General features: G+C 28.7%; 1 protein-coding gene across 3 annotated transcripts in view; it reads left to right on the top strand.

The window, feature by feature from the left end:
• Positions 1-19,903, top strand: part of Wdr37 (WD repeat domain 37) — a 99,397-nt gene that overhangs the window by 33,876 nt on the left and 45,618 nt on the right. For all 3 annotated transcript variants that reach the window (XM_071178611.2, XM_071178612.2, XM_071178613.2), the window contains exon 4: positions 11,531-11,601. In XM_071178611.2, the coding sequence (XP_071034712.1) occupies positions 11,531-11,601 (71 nt within the window). The remainder of the gene's footprint in view (positions 1-11,530; positions 11,602-19,903) is intronic.

Below are 19,903 nucleotides of genomic sequence, written 5' to 3'. Positions count from 1 at the left end.
ATTGATATCTAGAAATCATTACATTGCAAATAAAAGGTATTGGGGAAATGTTTGATACCGAGACCTTCTAACGGGGAAATTAATGACTCTATTACAATATATTTTTACATAGAAATTACTAAATCACTTAAATGAAAGTTTTAAAAAGAATTACTAAATTAAATTTTTTTCTTTTAATGCTATATGGTTTTTGTAAAATAAAACGATTCCTCATACCTTTTCTCGATAATTTCTTTTCATATGAAGAACTCTTTAATATATTTCTATAATATGACTTTTCAATAACCTTCTTCATAATATCCTTAAAATTCTTTTACATGTCCTTGACGAAGCGGAATAGGGTTTAAAATTTTGTTTATGCGTTACATTTTTATCTGTACTATCTGAAAGCAATTAACTGTTTTAAGTGGTTTCATTTTCCTCTATACATGTAGTACGCATTTAATAAAATGTCAAATGGTTTATTACAGAATCAAATTTTTCAAAGGACGTTTAGGGTCATTTTGTCCTATCGATTTATTTTATGCAAATCTGCCAACTTAAGTGTTTTATTATCTCACCTCATTTATGATCGAAACACGATATAGAGTCGAACTGTTATCAGCAGAAACTTACAGGCAACGTTTATTTAGAATTTTTTTTTCCGCTTATGTAATATTTATCTCGTCGAAGCAACAGCCTCCTTGACGCAGAAATCTTCAATGTGCATTGAAACACTTTAAATGTTGAAAAAGTGTAACTCTTTTTCTTCGCAAATACTGTAAAAAACACTCACCCACCAAGAAACCCTAAACCCCTCATTGTTTTCAGGCCAAGTTTGTAAAAGCGATGGTTTATTAACCCTTTGACGCAGAATTTTTAATAAACATACTTTTCTCATTATTTTGTATTAATTTACGTCAAAATAAGTGAAAAATATTATATTTAGGATTTTAATAATTTATGGCTATTTAATGCGGCATGAATCACCGGTGTTTTAATTATGCGTTTGAGGTAAAATCTTTCAGACACGGCTCACTTCCAAACAAAATATTTAGTTTTTCAAATTTGCAATTATTTAAATCTAAGAGAAACTGTTATTTATCATTGAAATTTCTTTAATTTGCAAAACCAATTATTGATAAATTTTTGAAAATTAATGAGAAAAAAAATTTTCTCAACTTTTTTTTTTTTTTTTTTTTTTTTTTTTTTTTTTTGGATTTTATATTTTTGTACAAATATAATTCCAATAATGTAACAATTTCTTTTTTGTAACTATTAGACTGTTTTTTATAGTTAAAAATACCAAAGCTTTGAAAAAAAATTAAGGTGTCAAAAAGAACTTTTTAAAAGGGACACCAGTGTCCCATCTGTATTAATGAGTTAAACGCTCAACACGGGTTTGTTTTCATTTCATAGCATTTTGGTAAATCAGATAGTTCTTATAAAAAGTAGAATTAATTCTGCCTACAAATTTTTTGTTTCGGAAAGTTTGCTGTCTAATTTTTTGGCAAAGTTTTTTATAAGCATTATTTATTTTTTTATTATTATTTTTTTATTATTATTTTTTTATTTTCAAATCAAATTAGCTCGAAGAAGTTATAAATTTAAGAAGTTGAATAATTGCAGTTAATTGGCATGTCTTTAATACGTTAATCAGTAAAGCTAATCATGTAAAATAAGAGCCCCGTAAAAATCCCTACCAATATTTTCAATCCTTTTTAAGCCTAGTACCTCAGCTTTTTAATATCTAACGTAGAAACTGTTTCTTGAAATCGATTTTTGAACAAATTATATTGGTCACATTTCTGACTGAAAGCAATTTATTTCTGAAAAGTTTATGTTCTCTTTGCTTGTAATAAATAATCTATGCAATTTTCAATGTTACTGAAATCGAGTAATGTTTGACCACATAGAGCTCTATTTTCTGTGGTTGAATGTAAATATGCTTATAAAATATATTTTCTTGACCTATTTATTTATTTAAATATGAACATAATAGCTGTGAATCGAACTACTATGGAGTATCTTAAATTTGTAAGATGGATATCTCACAAGGAAAATTTACGAAAATTGCAGAAAATATTATATATCTGAGTATTTCCAAAAATTTATGTTTATTTCTATTTTTATTTTTACTGATAATTATTTATTTTTTGGTAGAGAAGCCAGAGTTTGCTTTATTCTTCGCTAGTCTATTCCTGTCTCCATGCATGAGTAAGTTTAAAGCCCGATACCACCCTGAAGTTTTCGAAAAATTGAATTTTCTTTTTTGCATATTTTGTATGTCTGTAGGGAGTAAAATAAAAATTTATTTTGTGAAATTCGGCCTTATGAAGTAGACCTGAAAAGAAGGGCCGGGATAACCTAGGCGGTAGGACGTTGAGCTCGTGTTCGTGTGAACATGAGATCGAATCCCAGTGTATTAAATGATGATTGATGCACGTTAAATCTATCAGAGTCACAAAGTCCTCCAAGTTCCCAATACAAATTAATACCTCTAGAGGTACTGAATTGGAGATTGATCGTTCTCTGGTTTCAGGTCAAAAATTACGATTTGTGGATGAATGAATGGAGTATGATTGGGTGACATGCATTGGCTGAAGTTGTATTCTTGGTCATAGATGGCGCCACTGAAAAAAACGCACCCTCTACCTTAAAAAATTAGTTTGATTACAGGCAGGTTTACTGGTATTGGCAAGTGGCATAAGTAACAACAATAGCCCAGAAAATTTAAATGGCCGGTAGTATAACTTAGTAGCCACTTTTTTCTTAAACAAGACGGTGACTGATATTGATAGGAGCTTTTCATTCAATAGTCGCTCTTTTTTTTTTCTTTCTTTTTTTTGCATGAATTCAATTATATTTTTTAAAAAAATCATATTAGAAATAATCTACTGCTGTAAAAAGTTAATTCGACGATAAAAATGATATGAATATGTGACAAAATTTAGTTAAACATACTGACTTTAAAGGAATTTATTTAAAAATATTTGGGGAGGCAAAATACATTTAATGTATACATTATAACTTTGAAATACGTGAATTGTTAAAGATCTCTCTCCATATGAATCTTACCACCGCAAATTGATGGACTCTGAAGTGCAAAATTTTGAATGTACTCATCGGACATTTTAATGAAAATACGCTTTCCCGAAGTCTCTTGTATTCTGATGTACTTCTATCATAAAACAAGGGAAATGGTTGCTTGTTTAAGCCACCGTTTTTTCTTTCTTTCTTCTTTTTTTTTTTTTTTTTTTAAAAGTTGACTTGCTTGGTTATTTTTATGTCTATTATACGTATTATACGTATGTCTATATATGTATTTTATGTTTACAGCTACCTATATGCACTACATAACTATGCAACATATAGGAATTTACAATCTACAATCGCGCTTTCCATTCAAACATTATCCTTATTTTTAATTTTTATGCTGTTTTATCTTCTAATTTTGTTGAAAATTTCAATTAAATTGGCGTTATTCTTTTTTACAATTGTTAGAAAACAACTTACATTGCAGAGCCGCTAAATGCTAAATTCGTGAAAACGGACCTTGTAACTGCCTTAGGGGAATAGTAACTTTATTAAATCTCTTTTACACAGGAGATAATTTTTAATTTGGATTAACTATCTAAGTGTTTCTTTTTAAATTAACATTGTTTCTTTTTGTTGCTATGGTAATAAATATAAATTATAAAACCAATTTCGCTCCTTTTATCCTTTCAACAAAAGAAAAAATTGCTTAATCAATATCGCAGTTTTCAGATTTTATTAACTGATTTGATTGAAATTACTTAAAAACGCTTATACTAAATATATTTATTTTATTTATCGACCCTTACCTTTTTTTTTATTTTTAAACCCAAATGATTAGATTGAAAATACTAATGATTATAAATTGCTGTCCACTTTTATATTTAAATTAAATGATTATGTTTTTTTTTCTTGTTTTTTTAATCTGGTAATGGAAAAACTATTGCATTCTCGTATCGGATTTAATTTTATTTTACTTCTATTAAATTTCATACTAATCCTTCAAATATTGCATGTTCCAGAAATTAAAAATTCAATATATATTCATATTTATCGACTTCTGACTGTCTCCATTATAATAAATAATCATACTTACAGTAATTTTTCAAGTTTTTAATAATTAATATATTTATTCATACAAAACCACTTTATTCCCAATTGTTAAAATTAAAATGTATTGCTAAGAGCATGTAAAATCTCCATGTACAAATTTTACTCTTATGAGGAACACCTTCAAAAACAAGAAATACTAAAACAACTTATGATTAATTAATTTAAGAATTCAGTTACAATTTAGTGGAATTCTAACATAAAATCACACTCATTTTGGTGATTTCTTTGTTTTTAAATTTAAATTTTTGGCTTGGTTTTTAATTTAATTACTAATTTTCCTCTTAAGAAGATCAACATGTAAAAACAAGAAGTAACAAAGCAACTTGTAATTAATTAATTTAAGAATTCATTAACAATTTATTGGAATTCTAAAATAAAATTTGCATTCATTTTGGTGGCTTCTTTGTTTTTAAATTTAATTTTTGGTTTGGTTTTTAATTTAATTACTAATTTTCCTCTTAAGAAGATCAACATGCAAAAACAAGAAGTAACAAAACAACTTATAATTAATTAATTTAAAAATTTATTAACAATTTAGTTGAATTCTAAAGTAAAATTTGCACTCATTTTAGTGACTTTGGTTTTAAATATAATTTACAGCACACCTCTACTACTTAAAACTATATCTATGAAAAGAAATTGTTTGTATTTTTTGCCTGATTGTTTATATGGGGCTCTCTTAATCGCCCACTTAAAATTTTAATGTGTTACTTTCATTTCATAAAATTTCTTAAAACTGCAATTATTGTAACAAAACTTCGTTTGTTGTTAGCTAACTTAACTATTTCGCTTAATTGTTGAATTAATCGTCTTTACACGAATTAAATATTATTAGCTGCATTTTATTTCTTTTGAAACGTGTTCCTATCATTAACTAAAGCTGAAATTGAAGACATCATTCTTTTAATAAGACGAGAAAAAAGTGACTCAGTGAATTTAACTTTATTAACTTCTACTCCATTATGGTCTTGATTTCGAATAATTATTTCGTTAATATACCTTGGAACACAGAGTTTCCCGCAATTTTTCCACTAATAACCTCTTTCGAAAGAGGAAAATAATGATGACAAATGTTAATAGGAAAACATTCGGTCTTGTTGAAATTCCTTTTGTTCGAAAGATTTTTTTTTTTTTAATGTTTAGATCGCTGACTCAGTCTGCATGCAAAAATTTAAATTTTATGAATTCATTACTCATTAAAAAATTGTTTTGGTCATAGTCATTATTTAAGACAAAATAAAAAATAAGTTCGACAAGAATTACATCTTGCAACATTTGCGTACTGAATTCACAGTAAGATTATAATTCACTTCTGCACATAAGACCAACGTTACGAAACTGGCGCTCATTTTAATATCTTCCATACTTAATTTATATAGTTTACAAACCAGTAGGCTAAAACAAAATGGCTGTCTTTTTTTTTATGAAGACTTAGTTATCTGTACATCTGACCATGATATGGTGATAGCTAATACGCAAAAGCTGTAAAACCATATTAAAGATCAAATACAAATAACCAACTAAATTTTTAAAAAATTGATTTTCTACGTCTGTAACGTCATAGTTTAAATCTGCATTGAAGAATTCGATTAAAATTAATTTTTAATCATCTATCGTTTTCATTTGGTCTTCAAACAAACCTAGAATTATTTTTTTTTTAAATTTTTTTTTTAACCCTCGACCCAATAAAGTATAGGAAAATGAATATGCCGAATACATTCTGTAAAATTCCGTAAAAAATATATTCTTATATTCTACAAAACTATAGATAATATTATAAAAAGATTCTATTTAAAAACGTATTACAGGAAAATACGGAAAACTTAATAAGCTAATTCAAATTTCCACAATCGAACAGTATTCAGTGATAATTTAATAACGTACGAAAACAGAAAGGTGCTAGTACTCCCCAGTCTTTTCATCGCTGCGGACCAGTCAACGTATGAAAATTTTACTGCGGAAGATGGGTGGACGTTGATTTTTTTATATTTTGGACGGCTTTGATTTAATAATTTTAAAAATAAGCATGCCTTCAAAGCAAAATACAGTTACATGTGCGGTCGGTACGGATCTTAGTTCTAAGTTTATCTCAGCTCTCAGTTAACCTCTCGCCCATAGAAGTTCGCACAAACCCGAGAGAAATACACCACGGTAAGCAAAATGGAAATAATTTAATGTACCTAGAGCAGTCCAGTACTATTTGATCCGCGGACTTGTACCGGTATTAATATAAAATATATTCTAATACTAAAAATATATTCGTCCTTTTTTCTCAGGACGAACAGGTTAAAAACTGCCATTTTTTTGAGGGGTTGCATGCTTGCCCTGCTAATGAAAGGCATAAATGCAACCTTTAAAGATGTTGTGCACAAAAAAAAAAGAAAAAAAATTTCAATTTTAGCCCCTTACACAAATAAATAGCCCGAAAAGTAACATTTAGGTTTTTTCTTCCCCTACTTATTATTATCTTCTCTTTCCAGCATCCTAATTTTGTTCTTGACATTGAAAAACAGTTCTCACCTAAATAAGCATTTTTCGCATCAAGTTGCCAAAGATTGTCAAATGACAAAATATTTTGCTCTGCTGCTTGTGGGAGCTATATTTTATATTTAAGAATAAAAAAATGTTTCTTAATAGTATTTTTTAAAGATTTTCCACGTATTTTTTCTTTCATTACTCAAAAAACTTTTTTAATAACGTTAAACCCAATTATGTGAAAAAGCACATATATGCCCGTTTTTTCATGCCAGTTTTAGTGGTTAAATTTGTTAAGTAACTTTTTAATCATAATATTTTTTAACATCATACGCATTTTTTTCATTTGTGGTTTGTAAAGGAAACCTATTTCCTAATGCAAATATCAAACTTGTCTAAAAAACTCTTACAAAGATCGCTTTGCGCCCATCACAGTCCCTTTATTCCGTTATATGTTTGTTCCTGTGCTGACCGGCCTGTGTAGGGATTAGGGAACTGCCCTTGCATCAGAAAGGTTCTGAGTTCGAATCCCGAGCAAGGCATTGATGTTCTTTCCTTCTCTGTACAATCTGTCCTTACTGTGGGAGAAACGTTGGCCCACCTAATATGGTGCCACTGAAAGAGTGTCCAACAAATCTGCCCTTCAGGTGCCTGTATGACCTAGGTCATTATCCAGGTGGGCATTGGGGGAAAAAAATGTTTCTTCCTGTAAAAAGAGCAAAGCCTAAACTTTTGGTTAGGAATAATTTTATTTCTACGATGGGGAAGAGTGTTCTTATCTTAGACCGCATATACCTTAGACCAGTATCAGCATTTGCACCCCTGAATATATATCAATATATTTATATTTATGACCGTCGTTGAACAGCCGACCCAATTTTTGGGTTTACGATTGCTAATGTTGAACTCCGTAGTCTTGTAATTTTGAACCCAATCCAGAAGACGAGGGAACTCCTGGACCAGGGAGAAATTTGCCTTTGTTGAGGACTTTTTTTGGTGGAACTAACCCGCATTTGTGTTAAATGGAAGGGAAGACCTCCCACGGTTAACCTGACGGCAAGGGAACTCTAACCCATGATCCGTCTAGCACTGAGAATATTTTACGTCAGCACTGTAGTTAGCACTGCGACATCAACCAGCCATCGCTGGGATTCGAACCCGGTCACCTCGTTGGAAGGCGAACACTTTATCCCCCTCAGTCATCACTGCTCGCATTCAATATAGTATATATAGTTGGTACTCTTAACAACAGGAATTAATATCTGGTTTTTCAGGCATGTGCTAGATAATGTTTTTTTCTCTCTATAACTGCTGAGTATCTCTTTTTTTAACCAGGTCGGTTTAAAATTAAAACCCTATAAAACTAACCCCATAAAGGTATATTAAGTACCAAATCGTCATTCTCTTTAAAATTAAGAACAAAAAAAAAATTTTTCTTGAAAATTATTTTTTTATTAAAATAATTATTTTTGTTAGGCCTAATGAAAAAAAAAAGTAATGTTTTTGTAAATTGAATCAATTTCAGTATAGTACCTTGAACCGGTCTAAGGTATGTATAAATGTTTGAAATATTTAAATAAAATATTTCTTAGTATTAATCTGATTTATTTTAGCTTGGTTGAAAACTAAGTTTTAATTGCGTAAATATCCGAATTCAATGAATTAACAAGTTTGCATGAAAAAAGCTCTAAATGTTTGTTTTTCAAGGAATTACCATCTATTGGTCCAAAGTACACCGACTAAGGTACAAAGTATTGTACTTTAAACCAATTTTTCTTACTTAAAAAAAAATTCTTAAGTGCATGTCAGAATTTGTCCTCAAAAAGTATTACGTACAAAATGTATTGGTATTTTTAAATTATAAGCATAAAAAGTTAAAATTGATCCTAGATATAACAGTCTCTCCTACTTATTTTATTCCAAAATTATCAGTTAAATTAACTTAACTATTTATGCTTAACGTTGTTTTAACTTTGAAACAAAGGATAACAAATAATATTCTAAACAAAATCTAAAACATTCAGTGAAATAATTTTTTTTCGCCATGATGTTGTAATTAAAATGCATTGATCTTTAATCGAACAGTTCTAGGATGTCATGGGCATCATATCTGACTGTTGCGTCAACGCATATCGTCTAACCAGTTCTCAATTATATTTCCCCGTTGTTTCGGTTTCGCAAGGTATGTACCTTGCTAATTAACACGGCACAAATAAAGGTATTGCATTTAAAAGCATGTTGAGCGATTTCCTAATGTTAGGCGAATCTCGAATTCCACTCTACTTTGATTATAAATTGCCAATGCATTCTTGCCATATCGCTGTTGAAATTGTGGTCTTCTTAATATTAATTGTATGAAAATTCAGTTTTCATATATTTTATGAGAAATATGGTAAAATTCTGTTTTCTTTTTTTCTATGAAAAATATATTAAAGGTAGCTTTCATACTTTTAATATATTTTTCATATCATCATATCAGCAATTTATAATAATTTGTTACCTAAACTTTTTTTTTCCTTTAAAATTTAACTTCAAAGACAGCACATTTTTTTAAGCAAATGATTAGATAAACAACGAATCTTTATAATCGTTTTTTTATTTACTGATTTAAATTTTTGTTCTGGAATAAAATAAAAGCAAACTCTGGGAAAAAATTCTTTTACAGCAATAGTTTTTAAGTTGTGCCAAATTTGCGCCATATAATAAAAGTAGCTTTCATACTTTTAATATATTTTTCATATCTACAATAATCATATCAGCAATCTATAATAATTTGTTACCTAAACTTTTTTTTTCCTTTAAAATTTAACATCAAAGACTGCACATTTTTTTAAGCAAATTATTAGATAAATAGCGAATTTTTATAATCGTTTTTCTATTTACTGATTTAAACTTTTGTTCTGGAATAAAATAAAAACACATTTCAGAAAAACAATTATTTTACAGCAATAGTTTTTAAGTTGTGCCAAATTTGAAAAGTAATTTTACCGCATTTCTTATGAAAAATAAAAAAAAATATCAATGTAGAATTCCTATCCTATATTATTAGAATACTACAATCTTAATTTTAAAAAAAGTTAAGTATTCAAAAGTTAACAGGTTTTCAACGAAAATAATTTTAATATCCTAAATATATGCACAAAAACCTGCCATTAATTTGTTTTGTTTGATTGTTAAGTATCATCTTTCGAAACCTTTTTAGAATTTGTAAATTTTATACTCATCTGCTTGTAAGTTTCTTATGAATTTCATTTATTTATTTTGTTAAAACAGCTTTTTAAATTAATAATTTAAAATGCACAACTTGTACTCCCACTAGGGTATATCAATATACTTTAGTATTCCCTCTTGGGTATATCAAGCTACTTCCCTCTAAATTAAGCATAGAATTTTAGACTTACCATTTATTCAAGAAAAAAGGGGTAGCTTCAGAATCGATTTTAGTTATTATTTAACTTTAAAAACTTTTTTTTATGAATTATTTAGAAGAAAAAGTTATTTATTATTATTATCGACGAAAATAATAATTATTATTATTATTATAAAAGCACTATTATTTTGAATTCTGACTTATGTTACATTTTATCTTAACATTGTTATTAAGTTTATTTATTTATTTCATTTTTAATTAGCATGTTTAATTGAAGAGTTTTTCCAACTTTTATTGATACTTATGATATAAGAAGTTAAAAGGAATTTGTTGTCATTTTTTTAGTATTATAAATTATTTTTTGTAAAAGAAATTTGAAAAATTATGAAAATTAATACGACTAATTTTCTCCCACTCTGCAAATAATTATAAATGGAAATTCTGGAATATTTTGTTTATTATATTTTACACTCTTCGTTTTTGGTAGTAATGTTTAATTACAAATTAATATTGAGAATACTTAAAAACGGTAACAGGACAGATAAGAACGCTAAAATGTTTCCCCTACCATGTAAGCTCGTTATATTTTTTCCAAAAATAAATGTTAGAAAAATTATAACTTGAAATCCAAAAATAAACAACTTTCCTCCATTTTCTATTTTATTAATAAGAAGAAAGAAATGCTGGAATAATTACTTATTAAAATACTGAAATAATTAGAGTATGAAAAATAAAAACGATAAATATTTTTCATTATGTATAAAATTATAACTAAGTATCTTAAAAAAATTAAAAAGTGATAGAAGAAAACAATAATTTTTTTTTCAGTATTCATGTGATTGTAAATAAAAACACCCAAAACGATATGAGAAATAAAACGGATAAGCAAATAAACAAGTATAAGATCTATTTGTTTTTTCAACCATAAAATTTCATAATTTTTCCATGCATAAAACAAGTTGAAAACGATACACTAAAAACATTTTTTTAATTATGAAGTTATGATTAAAGATGTTGAAAAAAATATACTAGGTGACATGAAAACGATATTTTTTTATTATTATTATTATATATAAAACTCTAAATAATAATATTGCGAAAATTTTAATACGAGAAGTGAAAACGATAACTTTTTTTGTCATTATAAGAATAATTATAAACGAATATGCGAACATTATTTTTCGAAATGGCAACTTCCTAACATGAAAACAATTGAGAGACTATTTTCCTATGCCATTTTGGCCTCTCATAATGAGTGAAAGCGAAAATCAGAGGGAGCGAGAACCTGTTCCAATTAATCTTCAGTTTCAAAACAAACCCCGACCACGTTGTTGTGCACTCCATCTACCCTGCGCATGCTTACTCCATTCAAACTCACTTCTCTAGATACCTGTTGGCCGCGCGCTTCACATTGACGACCCTGCCGCGGCCAAGCTTGCATGTTATTTTTTTTTATTCCATCGTTGAAAGCTGAAATAATATTGTTTGTGTATAGATAATAATTTAGTGCCTCATGTCGGATAGACTCTCAATTCTCCTTGAATCTTTGCATTGCAGGGGACGATTGTATGATCTCTTTAGTCAAATAGAAAAGGAATTCGAAGTGCTATACAGTGAAAATATCTCATGTAAGTAGTTTCGCACGTGTTTTGTTTTTATTTATTTTTGTTTATTTTCAAAATGTGTGCTGCACGACTCGATCAGGAGATCGAGTAGGTCTCCTGTTTCGTGTTTATTGATGGTATTTTTATTTCATTTCCCGGATGTCCGGGCTTTATCTATTTTTATGTCTTTTTTCCCGTCTCTTCTGGCATTTATTTCATTAAAATTTATGTGTGTTTCGTATTAAAATAAACGTTTATCACGATCTATATTTAATTAAGGAAAGGAAATGTTGTAAAGCATTTATTTTAATATTGAAACAGTGTAACTTTTTTTTTTCTTTTCTCAATATTTATTGAAATCCCTGTGCATTATTTCCGTCTTCTTAGTTTTTTTTTAAACAATCTATGTACAATATTTTATTTTAAAATAATATTGCTTAGCTTTGGTGTCGTTAAATAAATAAATTTATTTATTTTTTTAAAGAAATACCATAATATTAAGTTGGTATTTAATATTAATTCATCATTCGACAGATTATGGTCAATTAAGAATATATTTTATTTTTTAACCATCGTTGTAACTTACGTAATTTTGAGTTTACGGCTACTAATCTTCAACTCAGTAGCCTTGTAATTTTGAACCCAATCCAGAAGACAAAGGGACTCTTGGACCAAGTATTGGGAGAAATTCGCCTTCGGAGGACTTTTTGATTAAACTAACCCGCATTTGCGTTACATGGAAAGGAAAACCTCGCGGTTAGCCTGACGGAAGGGGGACTCTAACTCATGATCCGTCTACCACTGAGGATATTTTACATCAGCACTGTGAGCTGTGCGAGCCGGATGCAGAATTCATATCCACCAACCATCGCTGGGATTCGAACCCAGTTCACTTCATTGGAATTCGAACGCTCTATCCCCTGAGCCATCAGGGCTCAAATAAGAATATAATTATAAATGTATAAGTTGGAATATAGTCATAAATGTTTAAGTTGGAATATAGTAATAAAAGTATAAGTTGGAACTTTAATAGATGAGAAATGTAGTAATTTTGTCAGTAACGCACTCAAGAATGAAATTGCTACTCACAGGCAAGGCCAGACTCATAGAAAAAAGGACATGGTCAATTGTCCCCAAGCCCTATTGAACTTCCTCACTATAAAAGAAATGTTTTTGAATGAATTTTTTAAAAAAATGCTGAGAATTCCATTATAAATAAACAAAATGAATTATAATATGAAACCAGTTGACCTTTCCAATGAACAGAAAAATGAACTAATGAGACAAGTGATAATTAATATTTTAGAATGTTTAAGAAAATTGAAATACCGAAATCAAAGGGTAAAAACAGCAGTTTTGAGAAAGCTGCTACAGAAAATCGAAATATGTATGAAAATCTTTTTCACGTGGTTTCCATTGGTCAGAGAAAACCTTGAATTGTCAAATAACTAAATTTAGACAGAAAAAGTCAGGTAATATTAAATTTTCTTCCAAATCTTGCTACAAACATTAGAAGAAGAAAAAATAGATTAGCTTAATAATCGCTGTAACAATCAACAGCCAATGAGATTCAAAATAAATTTCACATCTTTTGTACTTCTAAATATAAGATTTCTAAATATAAATGCAACTGTTTTTTTTTTTTTTTTTTAATTTTTAATCAAAAATGTAAATTTTTTAAAAACGTCCTTACAACAATTTTTTGCTTCAAAATGTTTCTTAAATATAATAATATTTGTATGATTCATAAAAAACTTGAAATTTCCAAATCACAAATTCTTAAAAATTAAAAGCGCTTTAAAAAAAGATCTGAAAAATTATTTCTTTCATAAGGCACTTAATGCGAGAAAAGTAAAACGGTTAACCATCTTCTGGTTCTGAAAATGCCAAGAAGGTGATTTTTTTCGTATACCAAAAATGTGAATTTTTATTTTATTTTTTTTTTTTAATCATTTTTCCTGCAAAGTTCTAAAGAGAAAATGATTTAGGTTTAAGAAAGTTCTTTTACTCTAATGATAACATTATTTTACATAATAACATACATTATTTTTTAAAAAGATTATTTTCCCGTATAATGGAAATGTACAATTGAGTGACAATAGAAACTGTTATATATCTAAGTTTAGAACTTCAAATCTATGATAAGAACGTCAGGTGAATCTGTTCTTCAAAGCGCTTTATCAATCCAACAGAATAGGGGGGGGGGGGAATAAACAGGGTTGACAAGACTAAAAATTCTCTCTCTTGCGCCCGGAAAGTGACATGAAAACCTTAGGACAAACTTTTAAATTGTACAACTTGGTGATTTAAATGATTAAACCGTTTCAAAAATTATTGTTTTACACCTTCAAACATGCACAGTTTACATATAGAAATGTTAATGTAAAAATTTTAAATAAATTACTTAAGTTTCTGACAGGCCAGGAGAATCACATTTAGATAATTTTAAATTTTTTTAGGTTATTATAAATGAATAATCTTTTTTATATGCATTGAAAAATTTTGTCTTAAATAGTGAAAAAAAAGTTACAAACTTTATATCTGATGCTAATCTTGCGATATATTGTTTGAACATGACATTGTTAGATTTTTGTAGAATCACCAACTTGCTGTATAGTAATTTTGTTCATTTGGCTGATTTTTTTTTTTACTCACAACCTAAGTTAAAAATGATTCTAAATAACTTGTAAGGTAATGTTGGATATTTGTTGATTTTTGACCAGTGCTGATGTAAAAATATGCTCAGTGGTAGGCGAGTCGTGGGTTAGTCCCCTTGCCGCCAGGCTAACCGTGGGAGGTACTCGTGATCTTCCTCTCCATGTAACGCAAATGCAGGTTAGTTACATCAAAATGTCCTCCATTAAGGCAAAATTTCTCCCAATACTTAATTCAGGAGTTCCCTTGTCTTCTGGTTTGGGTTCAAAATTACAAGGCTACAAAATTGAACATTTGTAGTCGTAAACCCAAAATTGGGTCAACTGTTCGACGAACGATTATAAAATACCATATACTTTATTATAAATTTGTCTTTTTTTTTTTTTTTTTTTTTTTTTTTTGCTATTAAGTTAAGAAAATTGGGCAATTCTGATAGGAAATTGTCATTTTTCGCAGAAATATATACTCTAAAATTTTGCTAAAAATACAAAGAAAAAAAGGAATAAAAATTCAATTCTCAAATAGTGTGAAAATCTAGTTTTAACACTATTATAAAACACATATAATGAAAGCCTGACTAAGAAATGTCTAATGTCAAACTGAAATGCCTTTAAAAAGTCGATTTTTTTTTTTTTTCCTTCAAAAATTCACTGGGAATCAAACGTCACAAATTTTCAGTCAATTAGACTAGATACTAACATATTTAAGATAATAACTAGTTAAATAGATTTTTAACTTAAAATTTGGATTAAGTCATTTTAAGCACACATTAAGCAAGCATCAGTTTAAAAGAATTTTCATTTTCTTTTATATTCGGTGACTAAACTTTAGATTTGATTAATCTTATATTTTTATAAAAAAGGCAAATCTCTCAACCCAATTCGAGAACTTTGATTCGGGTTTATTTTTTTATTTTATTTTTTTTAATAAAAATTTAAAATAATGACACATTGAAGAAATTCAAATGATAATATAATTTCTAAATTAAACTTGCTGATACTGTTCTATTATAAATTATATTTTATATTTATAACCATCGTTGAACAGTCGACCCAATTTTGCTTTTACGACTACCAATGTTCAACTCGATAGCCTTGTAATCTCGAACCCAATCCAGAAGACGCGAGAACTCCAGGATCAAACTAGCCTTCATGATGAACTTTTTTGTTGGAGCTAACCCGCATTTGCGTTACATGGAGAGGAAAACCTCTCACGGTTAGCCCAACGGCAAGAGGACTCTAACCCATGATCCGTCTACCACTGAGGATATTTTACGTCAGCACTGTGTCGGTACAAGCCGGGCGCTGAAATCGTATCGAACAGCCATCGCTGAGATTCGAACCCAGTTCACCTCATTAGAAGGCGAACGATCTATCCCCTGAGCCACCACGGCTCTCTAAATTAAGTGTGTTGATATTTCCCTTTTAAAAAAAACGTAAAGGTGTAGAGATGAGAGTGCGCTCTGGAATGTTGTCTCCCTCACTGGTTTTGCAATTAAATGAATTTGTATAATGTTTTTATTTTGCCATAATTGTTTTGTTTTGTTTTTCTTTTTTTAGCATTAAATTATTCTCTGAATTTAAATAAATGTGGAAAAACTAACTTTAAAGTAGTTTTTAAACCATATGCAGTTAATACAAAAGTTTATAGTGTACTTTTGAATGTTATGTTCTAGAAGTGTATGTATGCACACAAAATGTTGGAATGTTTAGCGTTCCCTCACAAAAAATTTGCTGCTATAACAGTCAAATAGGAGAATTATCTCCTTAAATAAGGGAATTATCTCAACAACAAAGAATAAACAACTCAACAATAAACAGTCAAATAGGGGAATTATCTCTTATCTGCTTAGTGTGATTTTTTTCCCTACAAGATAACTTACTTATTTCTCACCATTTTTTATTAAAAAAGAAATAAAAACTGAACAGTGGACTAACGCACCCTCAGAGTGTATATCTCATTGGTTACGTTGGTTCATGTAATGAAAATGTATTTAGAAACAAAATTGATGGATAAATATTATCCAATACAGTAATTTATTTTTTGTTTTTTTTCTTCAGCACTTAAATGAAAATTGCATTTTTATAGATTTATAGATTAATTAAGTAAGTTTTAAATTGTAAAAGAATTTAAAGATCATTCTTACCTCACATAATTATTTATAGATTTAAAAACATATTTTTGACAAGTTGATTTGCGTGATGAAACATGACATAATACACTGGTGGACAAAATTAAGACAACATCAGAATTGGACACAGTTTCAATGGGCTAATGTTCTCTTCACCGATGAGTCCAGATTCAGTCTACAACCTGATACTGGACGGTTATTGATATGGAGGGAACCTGGAACCCGATACCATCCCAGCAACATTATCGAAAGGGACCATTATGCTGGTGGAGGACTCATGGTTTGGGCAGGGATCATGCAAGATACCCGCACACCGCTCCATGTGTTTGACAATAGTACCGTGAATGCCGAGAGGTACAGGCAGGAGGTCCTAGAGCCCTATGTGCGTCTTTTCAGGGGCGCTGTTGGCCCTGAGTTCATTTTTATGGACGACAATGCGCGCCTGAATGCTATTGAATATGCTTGGGATGCTCTTGGGAGAGCTATTGCGATGCGATGCTCCCCCAGAAGCATTATGGAGTTAAAAATTGCTCTGGTGGAAGAATGAGAGTTTCTTTCACAAGTCCTCCTTAACTCCCTTATTAACAGCATGCATACTCGTTGTGCAAGCTGTCTGTCTGTCAGGGGTAACCATACACCATACTAAAGGCAACACACACTGTACAAGCCTCACTTTTATTGTCATCTTTTATCCTTAAGTTCAGACACCATTGGATTTATTGGCAATAGGTCTTGCCAGTAAGTGGCACTTTCATTTTTGTTTTGCATACTTTATTATCATGAATAAGCTATATCCATACCAAATTTCATTTATTTATATTCAGTATTTTTTAGATATTTAGGAAAATATCTTCCATCTCTTAGTTTTGTCCACCAGTGTAATTTAAAACATCTTATAATAAATTAAACTAATCAAAAGGCATATCAAACAGTACCTTGTCAAAGCCTGATATTTCCTGAACTAGGCCCAAGAAAAATTAGAAATATAACACCTCCATGCACTATTATTTATCAATATTTGTTGGACATAAAAAAATAATTTTATCACCATTGGCATTTCAGCACACAAATTTAATTCATTATAAACACAACATTAAAAATCTCAATGCCTGTAAAAATTTTGATTATAATCACAATTTCTTAAAAAGTATAATTTAAATATTTGATTAAATATAATCTTTTTTTTAATAAAAAATACGCGTAAAGTTTTTTTTTTTTTTAATTTTTAGAAGTGTAGATACAAAATATTCTGTTTAAAGATTATGTTTAAAACGTCATTTTTTCCCAGTTACCTTTAAAGGTAATATTCTAAATTTTGTTCCAGTTTACAAAAATTGAAAAGTAGCATTTTTGACAAATTTAAAGGTGAATAAAGCTAGTGTAGCATAATTTTTGTAAATGTAATTAATAAAATGCTTATTTGTAGACAAGTTAAATTTAAAATAATTTTTATGAAATATTCGTGAGCCTTTGTTTCTTGAAATTTTGTTATTCTTCATTTCAGACATGTGTAAATCGCATGTTTTTTTTTAAAAAATGTATTGGGATGACTTTTTTATTTCTGAAAAAAAATATAAATAAATTTAAAGAGGTAATCATCATTAACAATATATAATCGTATAACTCGATAAAATAACTGGAATAATTCTCGTAAGAAAGATTCTATGAATTATCTTGATGGTCTATTTTACCTCAGTTTTTAGTGGACCCACGCACGCCATGTTCTGGTTTTCACGAAAAAACACATAATATTTTCTCCTTACATAAATTTAAATAGCTACCTTTATTCTTAAATTTAAAATCCAACCTTGTAAATTTAATTTTTTTGCTCTTTACTTTCTTATAAAAACAAATTTTAAGAAGTAAAGTAATAAAGTTCAAAAAATAATAAAAATAATATGGTTGGAATAAAAATAACACGCTTGAATGAACACAATAAAAGTCTCTTTCTCTCCGTATACATTGGTCTGGAATTGAAACAATGTATCACCTAAATTAATTTCTTTAAATAATCTGCGTTCATGTAATTAATGACCCTCTTGAAATGAATTCTCAGGAGCAAAACAGATCAATAATTTTGCCATGCGGAACAAATTGTAACACTGATGCAATATATATTAAAGATTGTGTGCCATTTTAACATTACATTGCGGATGCCTGCGATTTGATTGGTTTTACCAATAAAGAATTTTTGACTTAGCCTTTGGTTTAATTTATCATTATCTAACATAGAGGCATGTTGTAAAAAAAAACATATATATTGCGAGTGTATATTAAATGCATTGATGTTACAGCATTTTAATTCCTTAACTTTTTTTTTCAAAGCCCTCTTAAAAATTGTGTTGTTTGTTTTTCATTAAAGAAAATTTTTATTTTATTTATTGAATAAGAAACTTTGAATAAGCCTAAGATCCCTTCTTTCAGGTATACTATCATAATTAGCCATGAATAAATTAAGATCGTGTTTCATTTCGTTTTGATCTTTTCCGTTTCATTAGAATTATTGTAATTTTCGTCAAAATAATTTACAGGCTCTACGCCAATTATTCCAAACTTGCTGATGTTTGGATCAAATGCTAATTTGTGAATAATTTTTCAATTCAATGTACATAGTTTTGAGAATATAACAATGTAAACATATAAAAAGAAAAAAGAGATTAACGAAGAAAATTAATAATAAATAACGAAGAAAATAATGATAAGTTTTATTTACTGCGCATGAGCTGAAGTACTAAGTTAAAAATATAGAGAAAACACGGAAAAAGATATTAAAAAAATTTTAAAGGTGAAGAAAATTATTTAAATAAATATTTGTTTTAAAAAAATATTCTCAAATTTTTAAATTTTTACATTTAAAAAATGAAAAATATTAAAAAAAATATTTGTTTTAAAAAAATATTCTCAAATTTAAAAAATTTTTAAATTTAAAAAATAAAAAAAATGGAAAATAAAATAAAGAAAAGATATAATCTCATCATCAGCTCACGAGATTATATCTGGAAAAAATTTTGTTTTCTTATATAGTATTAATATAGCCAAAGCAAAACACATCGATAGAAGAATATGAGGAGAATCCCCCCCCCCCCAAAAAAATTGAAACGAAAATAGAACTTATTGAGCGAAAAATTTAAAACAAAAATAAATAAAAAAAAAAGCAAAATAAAGCAATCAAGCAAAAATAGAATAGTATGTATTCAAGAAAATACAGAATAAAACTCAAAACGTAATATATAAAGCGAGTAACGAATTTAAATGTACTTACACTTACAGGCATTTTTCAAAAATGATTTAAAGATGTTTTCGTAGCAAGTTTGCCGGATTACAAAATATGAAAATAGAAGTTTAAATAGAGGTAATAGTAATATCATATTCTATTACTTGTAATAGAAATATATTTTAAATTCATAATGTTATCAAATACAGGTATTGGGTCGAACTCGCTTTCATGGAGAACTTATTGAGCGAAACTTATCCGCATTTGCTTGACATGAAGGTGTAAATCACGAAATTCTCCCACGCATGGCCGTACTTAGGGGTGGG

This window comes from Parasteatoda tepidariorum, chromosome 6, assembly GCF_982258835.1.
Source record: "Parasteatoda tepidariorum strain Cologne lab strain chromosome 6, Ptep-v5.0, whole genome shotgun sequence".
NCBI lineage: Eukaryota > Metazoa > Arthropoda > Arachnida > Araneae > Theridiidae > Parasteatoda > Parasteatoda tepidariorum.
This window is presented reverse-complemented; position numbering and strand designations above follow the sequence as displayed.